The sequence below is a fragment of the Mesoplodon bidens genome (assembly GCF_964165515.1).
Source record: "Mesoplodon bidens genome assembly, chromosome: 13".
Classification (NCBI taxonomy): Eukaryota; Metazoa; Chordata; class Mammalia; order Artiodactyla; family Ziphiidae; genus Mesoplodon; species Mesoplodon bidens.
Window position 1 is genome coordinate 69,312,783 of NC_138169.1, and position 21,169 is coordinate 69,333,951.

Sequence of the window (21,169 nt, forward strand, 5' to 3'; positions counted from 1 at the left end):
TCTCTTCTTATAAAGACGCCATTCGTTGGGTATAGACTCAATAGTAATCCAGGATGATTCCATCTCAAGGTCCTAAAGTAATTATATCTGTTAAGACCATATTTCCAGGAAAGGCTATATTTGGATGTTCCAAGTATACAGTATTCTACTCACTAGACACCTTTCATTACTTTTCCTCTCAAGGACAATCATTTTGAATTATACCCTCTAATGAAACTTTAGTTATCCAAAAATAAACAATTCAGCCCTATATCTTTATTCCTCTAAAATACATGTGGCAATTAACACTTCTAATCAGCATAGGATAACCCGTCTTCACTCTGGTTTAATATCATTCCAGTCAAAAGCAAAGAAATAGGATGAATTAATTAGCTTGTTATTGAAATGATGCACAAATGCCCCTTCCCATCTTTATAGATTTGTAGGAATCTGGACTCCAAACTTGAAACCTTTATTAAGAATGTTCCTTCTTCATTTCATTTGTTATAAAATGAATTTGAGAATGCAAACATAATCTGAGCAGTTATATTTGTAACTGTACTTGATATGTATTGCAAAAAAGTCACACAGCCTTCATTTTTAATTTGAAATAGAGAATTACAAAAACCCAGAGTATAGCCTCATACTCTTAAAACATTAAAAACAAGTTTTGCAAAGCCTCTGCCTTCCTCTCCCCAGTTCTGTGTCCTGGCTTTAGTAATGCACGTTGCATTCCTAGATGTAGTGGGAATGTCTTTCATGCTACAAAGCATCGAGGAATCAGGAAGTACTACACACTGGTTGATTGGCTGTGGTTTTGACTTGTCCCCAGGGTATATGTAGTAACTTACCCACTTTGTAGTAAGTGGAAGTAATTGATTTTCTATATGAATCTTCAGCACTTTAAAATGTACAGGATTTGCTCCCATGTTTTCAGTATCTGTAAAGTACATGGATATGTTGATTTGGCTGTTAGAAAATTGAAAATGCCAGAATGCTTCCTTTGGATGGTATAAATATTCAGATGTAGAGACTCAAATATTGTTTTTTACAGTCTTCTATTTGTTAGGCAGTTGTTTTTTGTTGTGTGTGTTTTTTTTACTAGGATAATGAGACATCTGCAATAACAAAGTAATTCAGAGTTATAACAAGGATTTTAAATCACTGCTATCAATCTTATTGTGGGAACCCAAGTCAACTGAATTTTAAAGTGCTGTTTTTAATTTTTGAGTGCTCTTCAGAGAAGGTTGTTTGGAACTGAATTTAAGAGTTTTCTCATGCTTCATGACCAATATAAAAATAAATATAGTGGTAAACATGCATTGGTGTTTTATGGACTGACAAATGGAAATAATGGCACAGCAATTTTATAACAAGGTTAGCGTTAGGGGAATAAAGGGAAATTATATTGTTTGAATAATACATCGTCTGTTGACCATAAGTTTTAAGAAACTAGAAAAGAACTGAAGAATTACAGAGTTTGAAGGCACTTATTATTGGGGATAGAAACAGGCAGAAGACAATCTGCTTTTAACAATGGAACTTTTTTACAGCTAAGAAAAGCATTGCTACCTATACCATACTTCTTTTAGAATAAAGTTGTACTTAGAAGCAGCTAGGCACACACACACATGCACACATTGAGATTGAACTATACGTCCCTGACAAACAGAACAGGAAACACACAATTCATCTCATCCAAAGCCCTTTTTTTATAGAAGAGGCAACTGAAGCCAGAAGAATGACATTTCTAAGATGCACCACTAGTTAATGGTATGGATTCCAACTAGATCACAGACGTTCTGATTCCTAGTTACGTGCTCCTTGTACTATACAGTGTTGTCATCTTTAGCTCACTTTATTGTGAGTGACTCTGGCCATTGTATCAATCTGTAAAAGAGCATCGATATAAACAATTTTAACATTTATAACAATAATAACAGCAATAGCAACTTTGACAACAGCTCTGTGCTGGAAACAGTATGGAAGTTCCTCAAAAAGTTAAAAATAGAACTGACAGTGAACCACCAATCCCACTTCTGGGTACATATCCAGAAGAATTGAAATCAAGATCTCAAAGAGATAGCTGCATTCCCACATTCATTGCAACATTATTCACAATAGCCAAGGTAGAAAACAACCCAAATTTCCATCAACAGACAAATGGATGAAGAAACTGTGGTATATACATACATCAAATTAAAAATGAATATTATTCAGCTTTAAAATAGAAAACAAAATCCTGCCATTTGCAGCAACATTGGTGGGCTGGGAGAAATTATGCTAAGTGAAATGTCAGTCCCAGAAGGGCAGATACATGATTCTGCATATATGAGGTATCTAAAATAGTCAAGCTTTTGGAAACTGAGAATAGAATGGTGGTTCCCAGGGGAGAGGGGGAGGGGGAAATGGCGAGTTGTTCAACGGGCATAAAATGACAGTTATACAAGATGAATAAGTTCTAGAGGTCTGCTGTACAACAAGTACCTATAATTAACAGTACCGTATCGTGCAAAAAAATCGTGTTTAGAAGTCATCTCATGCTAAGAATTCTTACCATTAAAAAATAATAATAAAAGCAAGAGGACAAGAGAGTCTTTTGAAGGTGATAGATAGGTTTATTACCTTTACTGTGGTGATGGCATCATAATGTATACATATGTCCAAACTCATTAAAATATATACATTAAATATGTGCAATTTTTGGCATATTAAGTATACCTTGATATAGCTGAAAAAATATCCATGATAAGAAAATAAAACTTTATCTATTTTAAAATTTAATCTTTATAATAATTTTTTATTCATATACACATTTTATTGTTGAGAAATCTTAGGCAAAGTAAGAGGGCTAGTAAGTTTTTCAAGGTCATTCAGCTAATAAGTGGTGCAGCAAAAACTTAAGTCTAATTCTGCCTGAATTGAAAACCTATACTCTTAACTCTTAAACTATAGGTAATATGATGTTGACCATAAGCAATGACTATGTGGTTGTGTGAGTATGTAAAGGGATAGTAAAATAATGCAGGGATGGAAAGAGATATCTATTGAATAATAAAAATTGAGGATTAACTTTGCAACTAGAGGAACTGAGTAACTTTAGAAGAGATTAAGTCAAAACTTCCCTACCAATTTATTTTTGAAATACTGTTTAATATTTCCATTAGCCCAACTCAGGAAACACATCTCAGATAACAGCTTTGAGAAATACATACACAAAACAGCTTTTGATTGCACGCTGGTTTCCTTCTATCCCATCTCCAATGAATGAACGCATGCATGCATGCATCCATCCATCCATCAATGGAGTGTTTCAAGTGAGAAAATAATCTGCAACTGTTAGTTATCTTTATGTCTATTAAATGCCTAATTTTATAAATTATTTTTGAAATCAGTTTGTCATTTGATTCTCAAAAGAATACTCTAAGGTAGAAATGTAGGTATTATTACCTAATAACTGTATATGAGAAAGTGAGATTAAAGGAGCTCTCAGAACATTTAAAACTTGTCTGGCCTCACAGCAAAAAAGCAGGAACATTTGAAACCTAGAATTCAGGGTAATGTACTGACTGACTCTGAAAAGCCAAAATTTCTGGTTTTGCTTATCACTGCATCCTCCACTTACCTAGACTAGAAGAGGGTCACGGGTTTAATTCTGTTGCTAAAGGTCTGGTACAGAAGGCACTGAATTTAGAATCAGAAGGCTTGGGTAAAGATATCTTGAAAGTGGAATTTAATTTTTTTTTAATCCCACTGTGTAAAACTCAGATTTATCTGTAGGTAATACTATAGTAAAACAGATTCAATGCAATCTAAAGAAGAACTTTTATTTTTATTTTTTTTTTAATTTTTTTTTTTTTTTTAGGTGTTGGGGGTAGGAGTTTATTAATTAATTTATTTATTTTTGGCTGTGCCGGGTCTTCGTTTCTGTGCGAGGGCTTTCTCTAGTTGTGGCAAGCGGGGGCCACTCTTCATCGCCGATGCACGGGCCTCTCACTGTCGCGGCCTCTCTTGTTGCGGAGCACAGGTCCAGGCGCGCAGGCTCAGTAGTTGTGGCTCACGGGCCCAGTTGCTCCGCGGCATGTGGGATCCTCCCAGACCAGGGCTCGAACCCGTGTCCCCTGCATTAGCAGGCAGATTCTCAACCACTGCGCCACCAGGGAAGCCCAAGAAGAACTTTTATTAATAAGCAAAACTGTTGGAGTGGATTCCATTCCTTGGTGAATTTCTTATTCCAAAAGTATCCCTGCTTTATTTACAGGACCACTTAGTTGGATATACAGCATTAGATGGACCGTTTGACTAGACATTATGATCTCTTTTAATATTGGGATGTGATATATATCTTTAAATATTTTCTTATACTTAATCTAGAATTTCTGGGTGTTATTAGTGAGATTCCACAGCAACATTCTAGAATAAATTCCAAAAGTTTTAAAATTTAAGCTAAAATATAATATTTCAAAAGTTAACAGGATTTTCAGGTTGACCTAGGTACTACTCTATATAGAGTATTAAAGCTTCACTACTGATATCATAGAGAGAAAGATATGAAAAACTACCCTACTGTATATGGTTAGAAGGGATATTCTGATAAGTAGCTTGGGGGGTGCCAGGTGAGGCCTCATAGGTGAAACACGTAATGGTTGGTCTTTTAACTGCCTTCTAATTGTTACTTCAAGTTATTATTCAAGCTATTAGTAGGCTTTTGTTTTACTCAAAACTGAATTAATGATACTGACAGAGTCTAAACTCAAAATATGTAAATTGAAATTTGGCAAAATTATAAGAAGAAATTTGCATATCTACTTTATAGTGAGATATTTTAATTAACTTATGTTAAAAATTGATAGATTCTGCATGAGAAACACCACTCGATTTAAAGTCAAATGAATGGAACAGAATATAGGGCATTCAGAAAAATTTCCATTTATAGTCAAAATATTGCATGTAAGAGAATGGTATGTCAGTCAAGGTTTGACCAGAGAAACAGAATCAGTGGAGATATATACTAAGAGATTTATTGCAAGCAGTTGACTTCATTGACTATGATGGCTGGCTGGGCAATTCCAAAATCCACAGGGCAGGCCATCAGGAAAGATAGCTGGAACTCCCGAGGTGAGGCTGCTGTCTGCAGGTGAAATTTCTTCTTCAGGGAAACCTCAGTCTGCTCTTCAGTTCCTTCACCTGACTGAATCCGGCCCACCCAGATTATCTAGGATAATATCCCTTATGTAAAAGCAACTGAATATGGACTTTAGTCGTATCTACAAAATACCTTCCCAGCAACACTGAGTGTTTGAATAACTGGGTACTTTACCTTAGCTAAGTTGACACATAAAACTGACCATCACAGAAAGTATTTCAAATCAGTCACTGGAGGTGGTACTGACATAATTGTCCATCCATTTCAAAGAAAAATGAAGTTAAATTTCCCCTTACTATAAAAGAGTATATTTTTGATGGACTTAAACTATTTGTGAGACCACTATGAAAGTCATGAGCTGTAATGATTGCAATAATTTGGTAAACATTTCTTCCTAGAGTTCTCTCCCTGTGAGATTTTGTTTTTTGGGTTTTTTTAAAGATTTAATTCTATTTATTTTTGGCTGTGTTGGGTCTTCATTGCTGCACGCAGCCTTTCTCTAGCTGTGGCGAGCGGGGGCTGCTCTTCGTTGCGTTGTGCAGGCTTCTTCTTGAGGTGGCTTCTCTTGTTGCAGAGCATGGGCTCTAGGTGCACAGGCTTCAGTAGTTGTGGCAGATGGGCCCAGTAGTTGTCTCTCATGGGCTCTAGAGCGCAGGCTCAGTAGTTGTGGCGCACAGGCTTAGCTGCTTCGTGGCATGTGGGATCTTCCCGGACCAGGGCTCAAACCTGTGTCCGGTGTATTGGCAGGCGGATTCTTAACCACTGCGCCACCAGGGAAGTCCCTCCCTGTGAGTTTTTAATTTCCCGGAAGAGCCTCTGTAATCCCTCTGCCTCAGGAATCAACAACAGCACCTATGAAGGGTGAAAAATATTAACAAGTATCAGATCAATGCCATGTTAACTAAGGGACAAGTCAAAGTGAGCACAAGCCTACTTAAGGCACCACAAAGGCTTTATGTTCAAAAGCATCCATTCACCACCTTGCTGATGGTGTTGGATATTGTATTGTAGTCTGATATTTCCTTTGTGCTAAGACTTGCTTTAGTGGATCTTTCAACAGTTGTTTTATGTTTGTGCCTTCCCAGTGTCAGGCACTGTAGTGGCTCTGTGGATATACAATTAAAACACTGATGATAACAAGACAACAGCAGCAAAACTATTCTCAGTCCATGCCTTCCGGTCTATTTTATAAAATTAGAAGCCTCTTAAGAGGACAGCATTTTGTGTGGGTGAGTTTATCAAACTGTCTCTAACAGTACTAGTGTTTCGCCAAAAGCCTATTTTCGGTTTTAAGTTTCGTTGGGTTCCCTGGCAAAATAACCACTCGTCTCACACAAATAAACAGCTTCAATCAAATCTTTAATAGAAGGTGATTTAATTTAATTTCAATATACAATCATTAGAAGGAATGATATCAATTTCAATATACAATTATTGGAAGGAAAGGAGTAAGAATATTAACAAAGTATATAATAAAACATACATCACCGAATTGGGCCGACACCTACTTCCAGATGCAAGCAGCAGCAGCTAGAAAGTCCTGAGTATCAGCAATCCGGAGCCCCAATTGGGGAAGGGTCCCAGGCAGTGCGGCCACCCCATGGGTGAGACTTCAAGTTGCAGTTCTGGGGGTTCCCACTTATAATCCCAGGCCGCAAACTCATGTCATCAGTTTGCATGCAAAAATGCAGCTCTGGATTCACTTTAACAATGATGTTGTTTTCACCATGGGGGTGGTCACAGGATTTTTCAGACCCCAGGGGACTGGCCAGGTCCCCAGGGCTCAAGGAATTCCAAGACCCACTCCCTCTCTTATCGTAAATGCCGTTTGATTTGCTAGCAGCAATTGTTAGGTAAGTAAGAGGCGCGCAGTCCAGGTCGGGTCACAGGTTGGTCAGAGGCCAACTTCTGTCTCTGAAACCCGCACAAGACTATTGTACCAGCTTCCCCAACAACTAGTTATTGAAGACAACTGCCCTTCGACATTAACAAGTCCATTCTAACCATCATGTAAAACACCATCTCCTATTAATAGTAAGTTAGAATTCTTCTCAGTACCAAGATTTACTCATCTTCCTATGCAAAAATATACAAGTGCATAAGTTTGTACTTGATAGAAGCATCATTTCTCTAATAGCTTTATTTATGACTTTTCCTTGGCTCCAAATGTTCATGGCATTTCAAATTAATGGAAAAACAGATAAGTGTTATTTTATTTTTTATCAGTGTTGTTCAACTCATTGAGGTTTAAGAACTTGTCAGTTTAAACTGAGTCCTCACTGTCTCAAAAAAGTCATATGGTCTTTTGACAAGCATCATGTGTTTTACAATAATTTTTCATGTTAATGAGCAACATTGAGATTCAGTTAAAAGGAAAATTGTTTACATTAAAAATTTACACGTATCACACTCATGATACACAGGGCCTCTCTTGTCTACCTATACTCTCTGTGTACTGGAAAATCAGCTCTAAGGTCATCACTGTGTCCTATAACGTATGTCCAAATTATCATAGAGATAGACTTTCTTCATGCTCTAGTATGGAAGCTAATGCAAAACGAACCATGTCTTGTGATGTTTTCAAGAGACAAAGACCTATTTTTTCTGCTGAAGTACAGTGGCTTTGGAGTTTTCTTTCTTGGCCCAAAGGGAACATAATCACTGACCTTGAATGAATGATGGAGCATAAATTTTTAGATTGACTCTTCTTGATTTATAGGCAGGCCTCTTCTGAACTGTGAGGAAAAATGATCCTTGCTATTTTTGATTATTTCTTCATCGTTCACATTTTATATTCTGCCTCTGCCCTGAGGCTATTTTCAGGGTTACATTTTTGTAAACTGGAAAAAATAAATGAGGATATATGAAAAATAATTTGATTTCTTGCTGTAATCTTCCAGCCCTTTTGGCTAAAATAATAATTACCACAACAATCACAAACAATGTAAAGCATGTCTACTATTGTTAAAATTTTGCTAAAACTTCTAAAACCCACCAGAAATACTTGTTTTCAGTAAGTTTTTTCTTTTTTTTTTCTTCTGGGGAAAATTCTTTCACAGGACTGGAGAAAGGAAGTCAGTACAGTTTTCAAGTGTCAGCCATGACAGTCAATGGCACTGGACCACCTTCCAACTGGTACACAGCAGAGACTCCAGAGAATGACCTCGATGGTAAGACCTTTCCCCAATCACTGTCACTCTGATTTCTGTCCTCTTCGTTACTTCAGCTTCAAAGGATACCTTAAAAAAATTGATAAACTTCAACATTGGGGATATTTATTCTAATGATAATCACTGCCATGTGATAGCACATTAATTCAAAGAAAATTTATAGAAACTTTGCTAAACATCAGGCATTGTGCTTAGCTCTGAGAATATAATAATAAGTAAGAAAGACATGATTTTTTTTCCTTGTGGAGCTTAGAAAGACAAACATTCTAAGTGAAGTCATAGGAAATTACCATTGTTATAATACAAACCTGGTTGAATATTGGCCATATCCTATGGTTCAACATAGGATGTATGGCTAAATAGAAAGATAAGAAGATAGATAGATAGGCAAAGAGATAGACGTAGAGAAGATTTACATCTAAATGAAACCTGAAGGATGAACAAGAATTAGCTATGCAAAAACATACATTAGAAATTGAGGAGGAGAAGTAGAGGGCAAGGTAAATGCATGTTTGAAGTCAAGATAGATCATGGTGCTGCTAGGGACCCGAAATAAAAACCATCATGGCTGAAACACAGAGATGGCATGCAGTTACTTTTGCAAGACAGGCATGTTCTAAATCTGGCAAGACCAAATTAAGGATTTTGAACTTTGTCCTAAGAATCTCATTAAAGCCATAACCCACTTCATCCTAAGCAAGTCATGAAATAATTTTTTAAAATACTGACAATTAGGTTTGCATTTTGAAGAGACTAGTCTGGCTAAAGCACAAAAAATATTTTAGAAGTAGACAGACATGGGCCAACTCAGTTAGGACAACCCTAAAGTAAACCTAAAGTAAAGTAACTTGAGGCTTAGAAAATGTTATTTAACTTCTCTTAGATAAGGTAAATCGAGACATGGAGCTACACAAATTCACACTTTGCAAAACATACACCCTTCATTAATAGGTTAGGGAACTTGAATTCATGTAGTCATTTATTCAACATGTATTTTTTCTTGAAAAATTTTATATACCAGACATTATTTTAGGTATTAGGGGCAAAGCAATAAACAAAGTCCCTACTCTCAAAGGGTATACATTTTATTGAGGTAGAGATAGATAGTGATAAATTATCAGAAGAAAATAAAGTGTGGTAGAAGGAATAACAAATAATTAGGGAGTACTCTTTTATATAGGGGGTTGAGAAGATTTCTCAGATTAGGCAAAATATGAGCACAGACTTTGAGAAAGTGAGGGAGACAGCCATGCAAATAGGTCAGACAAGAGCCCTTGGTTCAGAAGGAATAGCAAGAAGAGACATCCAGAGATTGAAGCCCAGTTGGTGGTTGAAGTATGACAAGGAGGCCAGGATAGCTGGGCCTAAAGTCATGAGGACATGATCTGTCTTATTTAAACAATAAAAGGATGGTTAGGATATGCTGTAGGAATACTTCATTTTTCTATTTTACTTGAGAAATAACTTTTAAAGTTTATATACTTGTGTTTTATACTCTCATCTATACATGTGGAATATATATTGTTATGCTTACTTTTAAAGAACAGTAACTTAAGCTAAGAAAATTAAACCAACTTGATTCAGTCACTCTGCTGGTAACTGTGGAGCTGACACTTAAGACCGGGTTGGGTGAGTCAATGCCCAGTACAGGTTATCAAAGCAAAGTCCCCCGAATCCTTTAGAACTGACCCAATGACAATAAAAACACAGTGATTCAAGGCAAAAGATTCTAAGAAATGAGGTCATATCATTTACCCAAACTTAAGGGACTATATCTCTTACCGGAAGGAGTGAAAATAAATGGGGTGGAGGTGCTGAAGTTCCTATAAAATATCCAGGATGAATGGGATGCTCCACTTGACTTATATGTTCTTTCTCCTCACTCTGAATGACTCACATTGTAAGTAGAACCAAAATGTAAAATCACAGCTCCTGGGATGGCACAAAACTTCCACTTAACTGCATTCTTTTCATATCTATGTGATCTAAGTAGAATCCGTTTCATACATCCATTCTAATCAAGAACCTCTATGCCGAGCTCATGAATAGTGTCTTAATAAATGCCGTTTCACTGGATGTTTGAACTATACCATGTTTTTAGCTTAATAATATCTCTCTTCTGCATGCAACATCCCTCCTGACTTTTTTCCTTATTTGAGTATTGATTAAGCAGTTTTGATGTACCAAGTAAACAGGGAGTACAGATGTGAAAAATGAAAAGCTCTCTTGAGGCACTAACAGATAATGGCTGCACTGATTGAACAGGCATCATGAAAACAAATAGTACTTAAACTAGAAACTTCAGGGAAAGGGGACTGATGGCTAGGATTACAGGGAAGGGTGTGTAGGACAGCATAGTAGACATTTTTCAAAGTGAATACCTTAAGAAAAACCATTTCTACCACTATTAGTTCAGAATTCATCCTCCCTCATCCAAATGGTACTCCTTTAGCAGCTGCTTAACACATTTCAGCACATTTCAAATACTGCCTCTTCTCTCATTCTTCCACTTCTTCATTTGGATTATAATTGTTTACACAGTTCTTGTCCTTGATCATAAGATGCACATTAGCAATCTGACAAAAGGTAAATGAAAAATTAATAGAAGAAACCTAGTACAGTTCACACTTCTTGCACATAATGCTGTTATAGTTTATGATTTAAGATAGTATACATTTAAAACATACTGGAAACTAATAGCCATTTCAGGGTATTTAACTATAGGAGTGTGGGACAGATGTGTTTCACTTGCTTTGTAAAGCACTGATTTTACTCACTGTACTAAATTAATAGTACCAGACATGTTTGGTCCTAAGGCTTTCTCAATTTCTGGACCCATGATCTCTTTTCACTGAGCAACTCCCTGACACTGATTTCAATTCGTCTTCCTTCCTCCTGTTTTCTTTCTTTTGACTACATCACTCAAATAGTAGAAAGTATAACCCTTGATACGAATTAATATTCGGATGAATGGACAAGCTCAGAAGTGGTCACTAGTAGCGCCAAGAGAATACTCAGTCTAATGGCTTGCTCTCTTTCTATATGGAAATATAGAAATAATATAGAATATAGAATCTATAGAATAAATATATATATATATATATTTAAGCTATGGAAGTCTTCTTTAAATATTCATCTCATTTTAACTTATTCAAGTAAATGTTTAAATTATAAAATGAGATTTAGATGACTTCTACCAGAGCTTTCATGGCTAAGCATTCCAAAGTCAGATTCCCATATAGAATGGCTTTGATTTCCTTTAAGTTTTTAGATAAGGAGGAAGCAATCCTTTTGAAAACCACTTGAAATGGGAGGCATTCTTTGCTGTAGCCAGAGAAATCTACATTGGATGGGAAACCCAGTGTTGGCCCTTCTAGGTGCATAGTGTTGCATAACTTTCTCCCTTTGCCTTTAAGTCACCCAATGAACTCAGAAGGTGTGATCTACTCATTAAGGTGGTAACTTTGAGCCTTGCAAGTCAGCTAAACAGAAGCAGCAGTTTGTACAGATAGCTGAAAGCAAAGAAAGCAATTCCCTTTCCTTCTGTGACTTCTGTAGTTTCTCTTGCCTTCTCTGTTTGACTTGAGCAGTGTGAAGATCTACAGTAACTTGGAGAAATACTCTAATTCCTTATGGATTACCCTTTTAATTAGGATGTTTTGTTAAAGTAATTATAGAGCCAAACCTTACTGTTTGTTCAGGGTTCCCTGAAAGCATGTTTGCTATTACTAACAGCTGGGAAGTTTTAAAATATTTATTTTGTGCCTCAAAATTTCAGCTTAAAAAAACAAAATAATTAGAATTCCCAAAAGTTCTTATGTAAATGTCTTGCATAAGGATATGAAGAAAATTATGATGAAGTTTGGCAAGGCATCCTCCAGGAAATTGAGGTTGGACATCCATTTGTGCTGCTTTAAAAAAAAATTAAAGTGAACAGGTAGAAATTGTTATACAAATCAATAATGATATAATTTAAAATTAAACCTCTACCCTAAAATGGAGGAGGTGGCTAGCAAAAATCAACAATGCAGAGACCCTGAAAATACAAAACTGATGTAAGCAAAAACTGTGAATCTAAGAACAGGTTCTAATTTCCTGACCCCAGGAAATAGATAATTAGCCCTATTAGCCAGTTCAGTAGTGGTAAAGTGGAATTACTGAAAATTCATTTCATTTGAGAAGTGAACCACAAAAAAACTTCTGCCTTTTGGAATCTGCATGATAAGTGTTACTCTCTGGGCATATGGCTTTGAGAAGGAACACATTAAAGTTTATTTTAAGAATAATGGTAAAATCTAAGATGATGACTCCTCCCAGAAAGAAGAAACATTGCGTATTAAAGATGTCATATTCATTCAAAAAATAGACTCTGACAAGTGGGAAATCTCTAGGCAGAAAAAGGAGAAATGAGAAAAATAAGTTTTTGACTAACTGAAAGAAATTGAAGAATAGAAAAAGAAAGGAAGAAGGAGAGAAAGAAGGAAGGAAGAAAGGAGAAAAGAATACATGGAAGAGTTGTGGTAGGCTGAATAATGGCCCCCCAAAATGTCCACATCCTAATCCCTGGGATCTGTGAGTGAGAGACTTTGCAGATGTGATTAAATTAAGGTTTGTGAGATAGGTGATTATCCTGGATTATCTAGGTGGACCCAATGTACTCAAAAGTGTTCTTAGAAGAGAGAGGTAGGAAGCTCAGAATGACAGGAGGTGTGACAGCAGAAGCAGATTGGAGTGTCATGGGGCATGAGCCAAGGAAGTTCGAAAAAAGCAAGAAAACACATGGTCCCTTAAAGCCTCAAGAAAGAGGTAGGCCCTACTCATACCTTGATTTTAGCTCACTGAAACAGATATTGGAGTTCTGACCTCCAGAAATGTAACAAAATAAATTTATGCTGTTTTAAGCCACTAAGCTTGTGGTAATTTAATACACCAAGTATAGTAGCAATAGGAAACTAATACAACTGCCAGAAGAAAAAAAAAATTTTGTTTGTGTCATTTCAATCATTGACAAAGATTAAGTATAATTATACCAAAATAAAATTTGTATAAAATAAGATAAACCAGTTTGTGTTTTCTTTTGGTTTCATGTTAACATCATTTGAGGCCAAAAGGTATGAAAAAAATGAACAGTAAACTTGAAATAGAAAGTAGGACAAGAAAACGGAAAAATAATATTACGGAAATGAGATGCTCAAAAATCTGGAACTCCACAGAGTCTGAACATTTAGCAAAAGTTTTATTTGAGCAAGAATCAGAGATAAACAGCATGTTCTACGATGACAGACTTACCTAATAGATATCTAAAAACATAAGCTAAAGCCCTAAATTGTCTATGATTTGATGGAAGATAAACACCATGTCAAATTGTATATCCAGTCAAGATGTGCTTTTGTAAAAACATTTAAAAATATGTATTTTCTAAATCTCTAGAGAAATAAAAATAAATAAAACTTTACATACCAAAATAAAGAAATTAGAAAGGAAAAAATCAAAAATATTTCTAGGGGCTTCCTTGGTGGTGCAGTGGTTGAGAGTCTGCCTGCTGATGCAGGGGACACGAGTTCGTGCCCCGGTCCAGGAAGATCCCACATGCCACGGAGCGGCTGGGCCCATGAGCCATGGCCGCTGAGCCGGCGCATCTGGAGCCTATGCTCCACAACGGGAGAGGCCACAACAGTGAGAGGCCCGCATACCGCAAAAAAAAAAAAAAAAAGTTAAATTGTATACTTTTCAGACAAATGAAAAATATTAAACATGAAAATTGGGCAAAGAATTATCAGGCTAACAAATTGACAGGATTCCAGGGAGGTGATGAAAATACATGCATACACAATTTCATACATACATACGTGAAATTGGTGAATAATTTTATATTGATAACTAGCAATATTCAAGTCATGAAACTTCAAATCTGAAACGTGCAACACTTAAAAATCAAAGTACGTAAACAAGATGTTTTCCAAAAAAAAAAAAATTCAAAAGGCCAATCCAGATTTGAGAATTTATTTAAATGCTTAGAACAAAATAAAAACTTTGAACATGAAAAATACATAGTCACTGAAATGAAATGTCACTGAATGTGTTAAATAATACTTTAAACATAACTGAAGACAAAATTAACACACAGTGATAGAAAAAAAAGAGAAAATTTTAGAGACATAAAACATGGAATGAGAAAATTTAGCATGCATCAGTCATAATCTCAAAAGAAAATAAAGAATGGAGGAGGAATAATTTTTGCAGATATAAGAAGTGAGAATTTTTCAGAATTGATGAAATACATGGATTATCAGACTCAGGAATAATGCTTTAGCTTTGATACATTGATAAAAAAGATACAAAGAAAAAGACAAAAAGAAGAGCTTGAAATGCTCCAGAGAGAGATTACTTATTCAGGAACTACAAGTATATTGATGAAGTATTCCCAGTAGTAACAAACCAGAAAACAATGAAATATCTGCAAGGTGCTGATAAAAAAATTACCATCATCTCCAAATTGTATATCCAACTAAATAATCATTCAAGGAAAGGAGAGACATAAGCACCTTTCACGTAAGAAAACAGAATTTATCACCACCATCTTTTTTATAAAGGGTGTACTTTCTAAAGAAAGATAGAAAGAAAATCACCAGAAGGATGATTAGAGAAAGTGATAAGCAAAATAATGTAATATATCACTATATGTGAACAAATTATGACTTTATAAGACAAAAAGTATAGTATTTTGTAGAGTTTTTAAAAAGTTGACAAAAATGAGGTGGTAAAGGAGAGGAGATCATGAATATTAAACAGTTTTGAGATTTTTCTTTAACGTTGTTCTTGTGAAAAGTAAAGATATAATTAACTCTAGATTCCAAGTTATATGTGATCTCAAAATTGAAAATATTACAAGTAGAAGGACATAGAGTGTATAATTTCTTACTCAGTAGAGAAGAAAAAAATAATGGTGTGTGGGGGGGTCTTTAGCCCATTCAAACAAAATCATAAAGAAGAAAACTAATAATTTGTTATGCGTAAGTAGGAAAAACACAAGAGAAGAAAAGGACCTACAAAAACAAACCCAAAACAATTAAGAAAATGGTCATAGGAACATACATATCGATAATTACCTTAAACGTGAATGGATTAAATGCTCCAACCAAAAGACACAGGCTTGCTGAATGGACACAAACAAGACCCATATATATGCTGTCTACAAGAGACCCACTTCAGACCTAGGGACCCATACAGACTGAAAGTGAGGGGATGGAAAAAAGATATTCCATGCAAATTGAAATCAAAAGCAAGCTGGAGTAGCAATATTCATATCAGATAAAACAGACTTTAAAATAAGGAATGTTACAAGAGACAAGGAAGGACACTACATGATGATCAAGGGATCAAAGAAGAAGATATAACAATTATAAATATATATGCACCCAACATAGGAGCACCTCAATATATAAGGCAACTGCTAACAGCTGTAAAAGAGGAAATCAACAGTAACACAATAATAGTGGTGGACTTTAACACCTCACTTAAACCAATGGACAGGTCATACAAAATGAAAATAAATACAGAAACAGAAACTTTAAATGACACAATTGACCAGATAGATTTGATTGATATTTATAGGACATTCCACCCAATAACAGCAGATTACACTTTCTTCTCAAGGGTGCATGGAACATTCTCCAGGATAGATCCCATCTTGGATCACAAATCAAGCCTCAGTAAATTTAAGAAAGTTGAAATCATATCAATCATCTTTTCTGACCACGACACTATGAGATTAGAAATGAATAACAGGGAAAAAAATGTAAAAAACACAAACACATGGAGGCTAAACAATACGTTACTAAATAACCAAGAGATCACTGAAGAAATCAAAGAGGAAATCAAAAAATACCTAGAGACAAATGACAATGAAAACACGACCATCCAAAACCTATGGGATGCAGCAAAAGCAGTTCTAAGAGGGAAGTGTATAGCTATACAAGCCTACCTCCAGAAACAATCAAAATCTCAAATAAACAATCTAACCTTACACCGAAAGGAACTAGAGAAAGAAGAACAAACAGAACCCAAAGTTAGAAGAAGGAAAGAAATCATAAAGATCGGAGCAGAAATAAATGAAATAGAAACAAAGAAAACAATAGCAAAGATCAATAAAACTAAAAGCTGGTTCTTTGAGAAGATAAACAAAATTGATAAATCATTAGTCAGACTCATGAAGAAAAAGAGGGAGAGGACTCAAATCAATAAAATTAGAAATGAAAAAGGAGAAGTTACCACAGACACCACAGAAATAAAAAGCATCCTAAGAGACTACTAGAAGCAACTCTATGCCAATAAAATGGACAACCTGGAAAAAATGGATAAATTTTTAGAAAGGTATAACCTTCCAAGACTGAACCAGGAAGAAATAGAAAATATGAACAGACCAATCACAAGTAATGCAATTGAAACTGTGATTAAAAATCTTCCAATAAACAAAAGTCCAGGACCAGATGGCTTCACAGGTGAATTCTATCAAACATTTAGAGATGAGCTAACACCCATCCCCATCCTTCTCAAACTCTTCCAAAAAACTTCAGAGGAAGGAACACTTCCAAACTCATTCTATGAGGCGACTATCACCCTCATACCAAAACCAGATATAGATACTACAAAAAAAGAAAATTACCGACCAATATCACTGGTGAATATTGCTGCAAAAATCCTCAACAAAATACTAGCAAACAGAATCCAAAAACACATTAAAAGGATCATACACCATGATCGAGTGGGATTTATCACAGGGATACAAGGATTCTTCAATATATGCAAATCAATCAATGTGATACACCATATTAACAAATTGAAGAATAAAAACCAATGATCATCTCAATAGATGCAGAAAAAGCTTTTTACAAAATTCGACACACTTTTGTGATAAAAACTCTCCAGAAATTGGGCATAGAGGGAACCTACCTCAACATAATAAAGACCATATATGACAAACCCACAGCAAACATCATTCTCAATGGTGAAAACTGAAGGCATTTCCTCTAAGATCAGGAACAAGACAAGGATGTCCACTCTCACCACTGTTATTCAACATAGTTTTGGAAGTCCTAGCCATGACAGTCAGAGAAGAAAAAGAAATAAAAGGAATACAAATTAGAAAAGAAGTAAAACTGTCACTGTTTGCAGATGACATGATACTATACATAGAGAATCCTAAAAATGCCACCAGAAGGCTACTAGAGGTAATCAATGAATTTGGTAAAGTTGCAGGATACAGAATTAATGCACAGAAATCTCTTGCATTCCTACACACTAATGATGAAAAATCTGAAAGAGAAATTAAAGAAACACTCACATTTACCATTGCAACAAAAAGAATAAAATACCTAGGAATAAACCTACCTAGGGAGACAAAAGACCTGTATGCAGAAAACTATAAGACACTGATGAAAGAAATTAAAGATAATACCAACAGATGGAGAGATTTACTATGTTCTTGGATTGGAAGAATCAATATTGTGAAAATGACTATACTACCCAAAGCAATCTACAGATTCAGTGCAATCCGTATCAAATTGCCAATGGCAGTTTTTACAGAACTCGAAAAAAAATCTTAAAATTTGTATGGAGACACAAAAGACCCTGAATAGCCAAAGCAGTCTTGAGAGACAAAAGCGGAGCTGGAGGAATCAGACTCCCTGACTTCAGACTATACTACAAAGCTACAGTAATCAAGACTAATGGTACTGGCACAAAAACAGAAACATTGATTCATGGAAAAAGATAGAAAACCCAGAAATAAACCCACGCACCTATGGTCAACTAATCTATGACAAATGAGGCAAGGATATACAGTGGAGAAAAGATAGTCTCTTCAATAAGTGGTGCTGGGAAAACTGGACAGCTACATGTAAAAGAATGAAATTAGAACACTCCCTAACACCATACACAAAAATAAACTCAAAATAGATTAGAGAGCTAAATGTAAGACTGGACACTCTAAAACTCTTAGAGGAAAACATAGGAAGAACACTCTTTGATATAAATCACAGCAAGATCTTTTTTGATCCACTTCCAGAGTAATGAAAATAAAAACAAAAATAAACAAATGGGACCTCATGAAACTTCAAAGCTTTTGCACATCAAAGGAAACCATAAACAAGTTGAAAAGACAACCCTCGGAATGGGAGAATATTTGCAAACAAATCAACAGATAAAGGATTAATCTCCAAAATATATAAAGAACTAGTGCAGCTCAATATTAAAGAAACAAACAACCCAGTCCAGAAATGGGCAGAAGACTTAAATAGACATTTCTCCAAAGAAGACGTACAGATGGCCAAGAATCACATGAAAAGCTGCTCAACATCACTAATTATTAGAGAAATGCAAATCAAAGCTACAATGAGGTATCACCTCACCCGAGTTAGAATGGGCATTATCAGAAAATCTACAAACAACAAATGCTGGCGAGGGTGTGGAGAAAATGGAACCCTCTTGCACTGTTGGGGGAATGTAAATTGATACACCCACTATGGAGAACAGTATGGAGGTTCCTTAAAAACCTAAAAATAGAATTACCATATGACCCAACAATCCCACTACTGGACATATACCCAGAGAAAACCATAATTCAGAAAGTCACATGCACCCCAATGTTCATTGCAGCACTATTTACAATAGCCAGGTCATGGAAGCAACCTAAATTCTGATCGACACACGAATGGATAAAGAAGATGTGGCACATATATACAATGGAATATTACTCAGCCATAAAAATGAATGAAATTGGGTCATTTGTTGAGATGTGGATGGATCTAGAGACTGTCATACAGAGTGAAGTAAGTCAGAAAGAGAAAAACAAATATCATACGTTAACGCATGTATGTGGAAACTAAAAAATATGGTACAGATGAACCGGTTTGCAGGGCAGCAGTTGAGACAGAGATGTAGAGAAGAAACGTATGGACACCATGGGCAGAAAGCCATGGGGGGGTGGGAATGGTGGTGTGATGAATTGGGCGATTGGGATTCACATGTATACACTGATGTGTATAAAATTGATGACTAATAAGAACCTGCTGTATAAAAAAAATAAAATTAAATTAAAATTAAAAAAATTAGAACTGCCCTACTCCCATCATAACCAATTTTTAAAAAAGGAAGGAATATAGAAGATTTACTTGGACATAACTGAAATATTCACACAATTAGAAAATCATATTTTTTTTCCTATGCATCCAAAGAACATTTAGTATTTGCCTATAAAGAAATGGATATTAAAGTTCTTGGATCATACTAAACACATTCATTGATCACCATGTAATTAAACTAATAGTTAATAATAATATAATACCCAATATATATTTGCAAATGTAAAACATACTTCTAAATAATTCTTTGGTCCAAAAGAAATTATGTTACATCTCTAATGTAACTTTTTACACCTAAAATCTAGGCAACATGGTTTACTTGTATACCCTTTAGATTAAAAATATTAGGTACAGTTTTATAAAATTTATTTTTAAATTTTAACAAATACAGAAATTATTTTCATTGACTATTTTTTTTGATAAAAACATGCTTTAAAAATGCATCTAAGAGCGGCATGGACATATATACACTACCAAACGTAAGGTAGATAGCTAGTGGGAAGCAGCCGCATAGCACAGGGAGATCAGCTCGGTGCTTTGTGACCGCCTGGAGGGGTGGGATAGGGAGGGTGGGAGGGAGACGCAAAAGGGAGGGGATATGGGAACATATGTATATGTATAACTGATTAATTTTGTTATAAAGCCAAAAAAAAAAAACGCATCTAAGTAGATGTACCTATTTGAGGGTAAAGGGTGGGGGAGGGGGTTATACACCATTGAGCTTGCAGATGTGATCATCTGGAGCTATAAAGATGATAGTATGAGATTTTATGCACAGTGGAATGTAGGTGGCATGTTGTGAAAAAGGATTTCTTTCACATGGGCTTTTGATAGGAAATCCATGATATTTTGCATTGCTGATTGACAAATAGGCTCATGGGATAAGGTTAAGCCAGTGGTACAGCAGCGAAGTCATCATGAAATTGAAGAATCCAGCCCCTTATTCTCATTCAAGTGCAATTCACCTTACGTATAAGAAATGTTGCCAGCAAAGCCAAAACTGGTTTTTGAAAGGAATTTAAAATCTGCTTTAGTTCTTGGGCGAGTGGTTGTTCAAAATCTCAGAGCTCCACTATACAAAGGATGGTACAGATTATTTAGACTTCGATAAATGTTCAAGGAAATTCCAAATCCTTTCCTTGGCCATAGCAGACTTTTTAATGCTCTCATGAAATGTTTGATTCCCTATGACTTGATTGACTTTTTCTAAGTGTAATGTAATGGATAAAATTGTGGACTCTGAAGTCTTAGTAACTATGTTTGAATCCCGCTCCACTCACTATACAATCTTGGGCAAGTAACTAAACTTCCCTGAGTTTTCTCATCTACAAATAGGGTAACAGTATCAATATCAACACATTTTTTGTGAAAATTAACTATGATAATGGTAGTAAAATACTCAGTAGCATGTCTGATATATATCAAACACTCAACAAATGCTTATTGGTATTGTTTGTTTTGATAAATTAGATCTCAAACCTTGACAGCAATATGAAATACTAATATCATTGTCTTATGAAGCTTCTTCTTGTTCATGATCATAAAGCCTTGTCTGCATTAAGAGATTAGATGTATTCCCTTCTGATACAAAAGCAAGACATACATTCATCACATCTTAAAAGCCACCATCTAATTAAGGAATAATTTAAAGGGTGTTGTCATATAATTTTATCAATAGATGCAGGAGGGCGTTTTGTAAATTTAGACGATTATTACCAATCTTTTAAAAACTC

At 35.5% G+C, this 21,169-nt stretch overlaps 1 protein-coding gene across 1 annotated transcript in view; it reads left to right on the forward strand.

Moving 5' to 3' along the window:
• DCC (DCC netrin 1 receptor) overlaps positions 1-21,169 on the forward strand; it is a gene marked incomplete at its 5' end in the record, with an annotated part of 1,182,001 nt that overhangs the window by 950,655 nt on the left and 210,177 nt on the right. Inside the window, one exon of the mRNA XM_081253253.1 lies at positions 8,185-8,295. Coding sequence (XP_081109379.1) covers positions 8,185-8,295 — 111 coding nt within the window. The remainder of the gene's footprint in view (positions 1-8,184; positions 8,296-21,169) is intronic.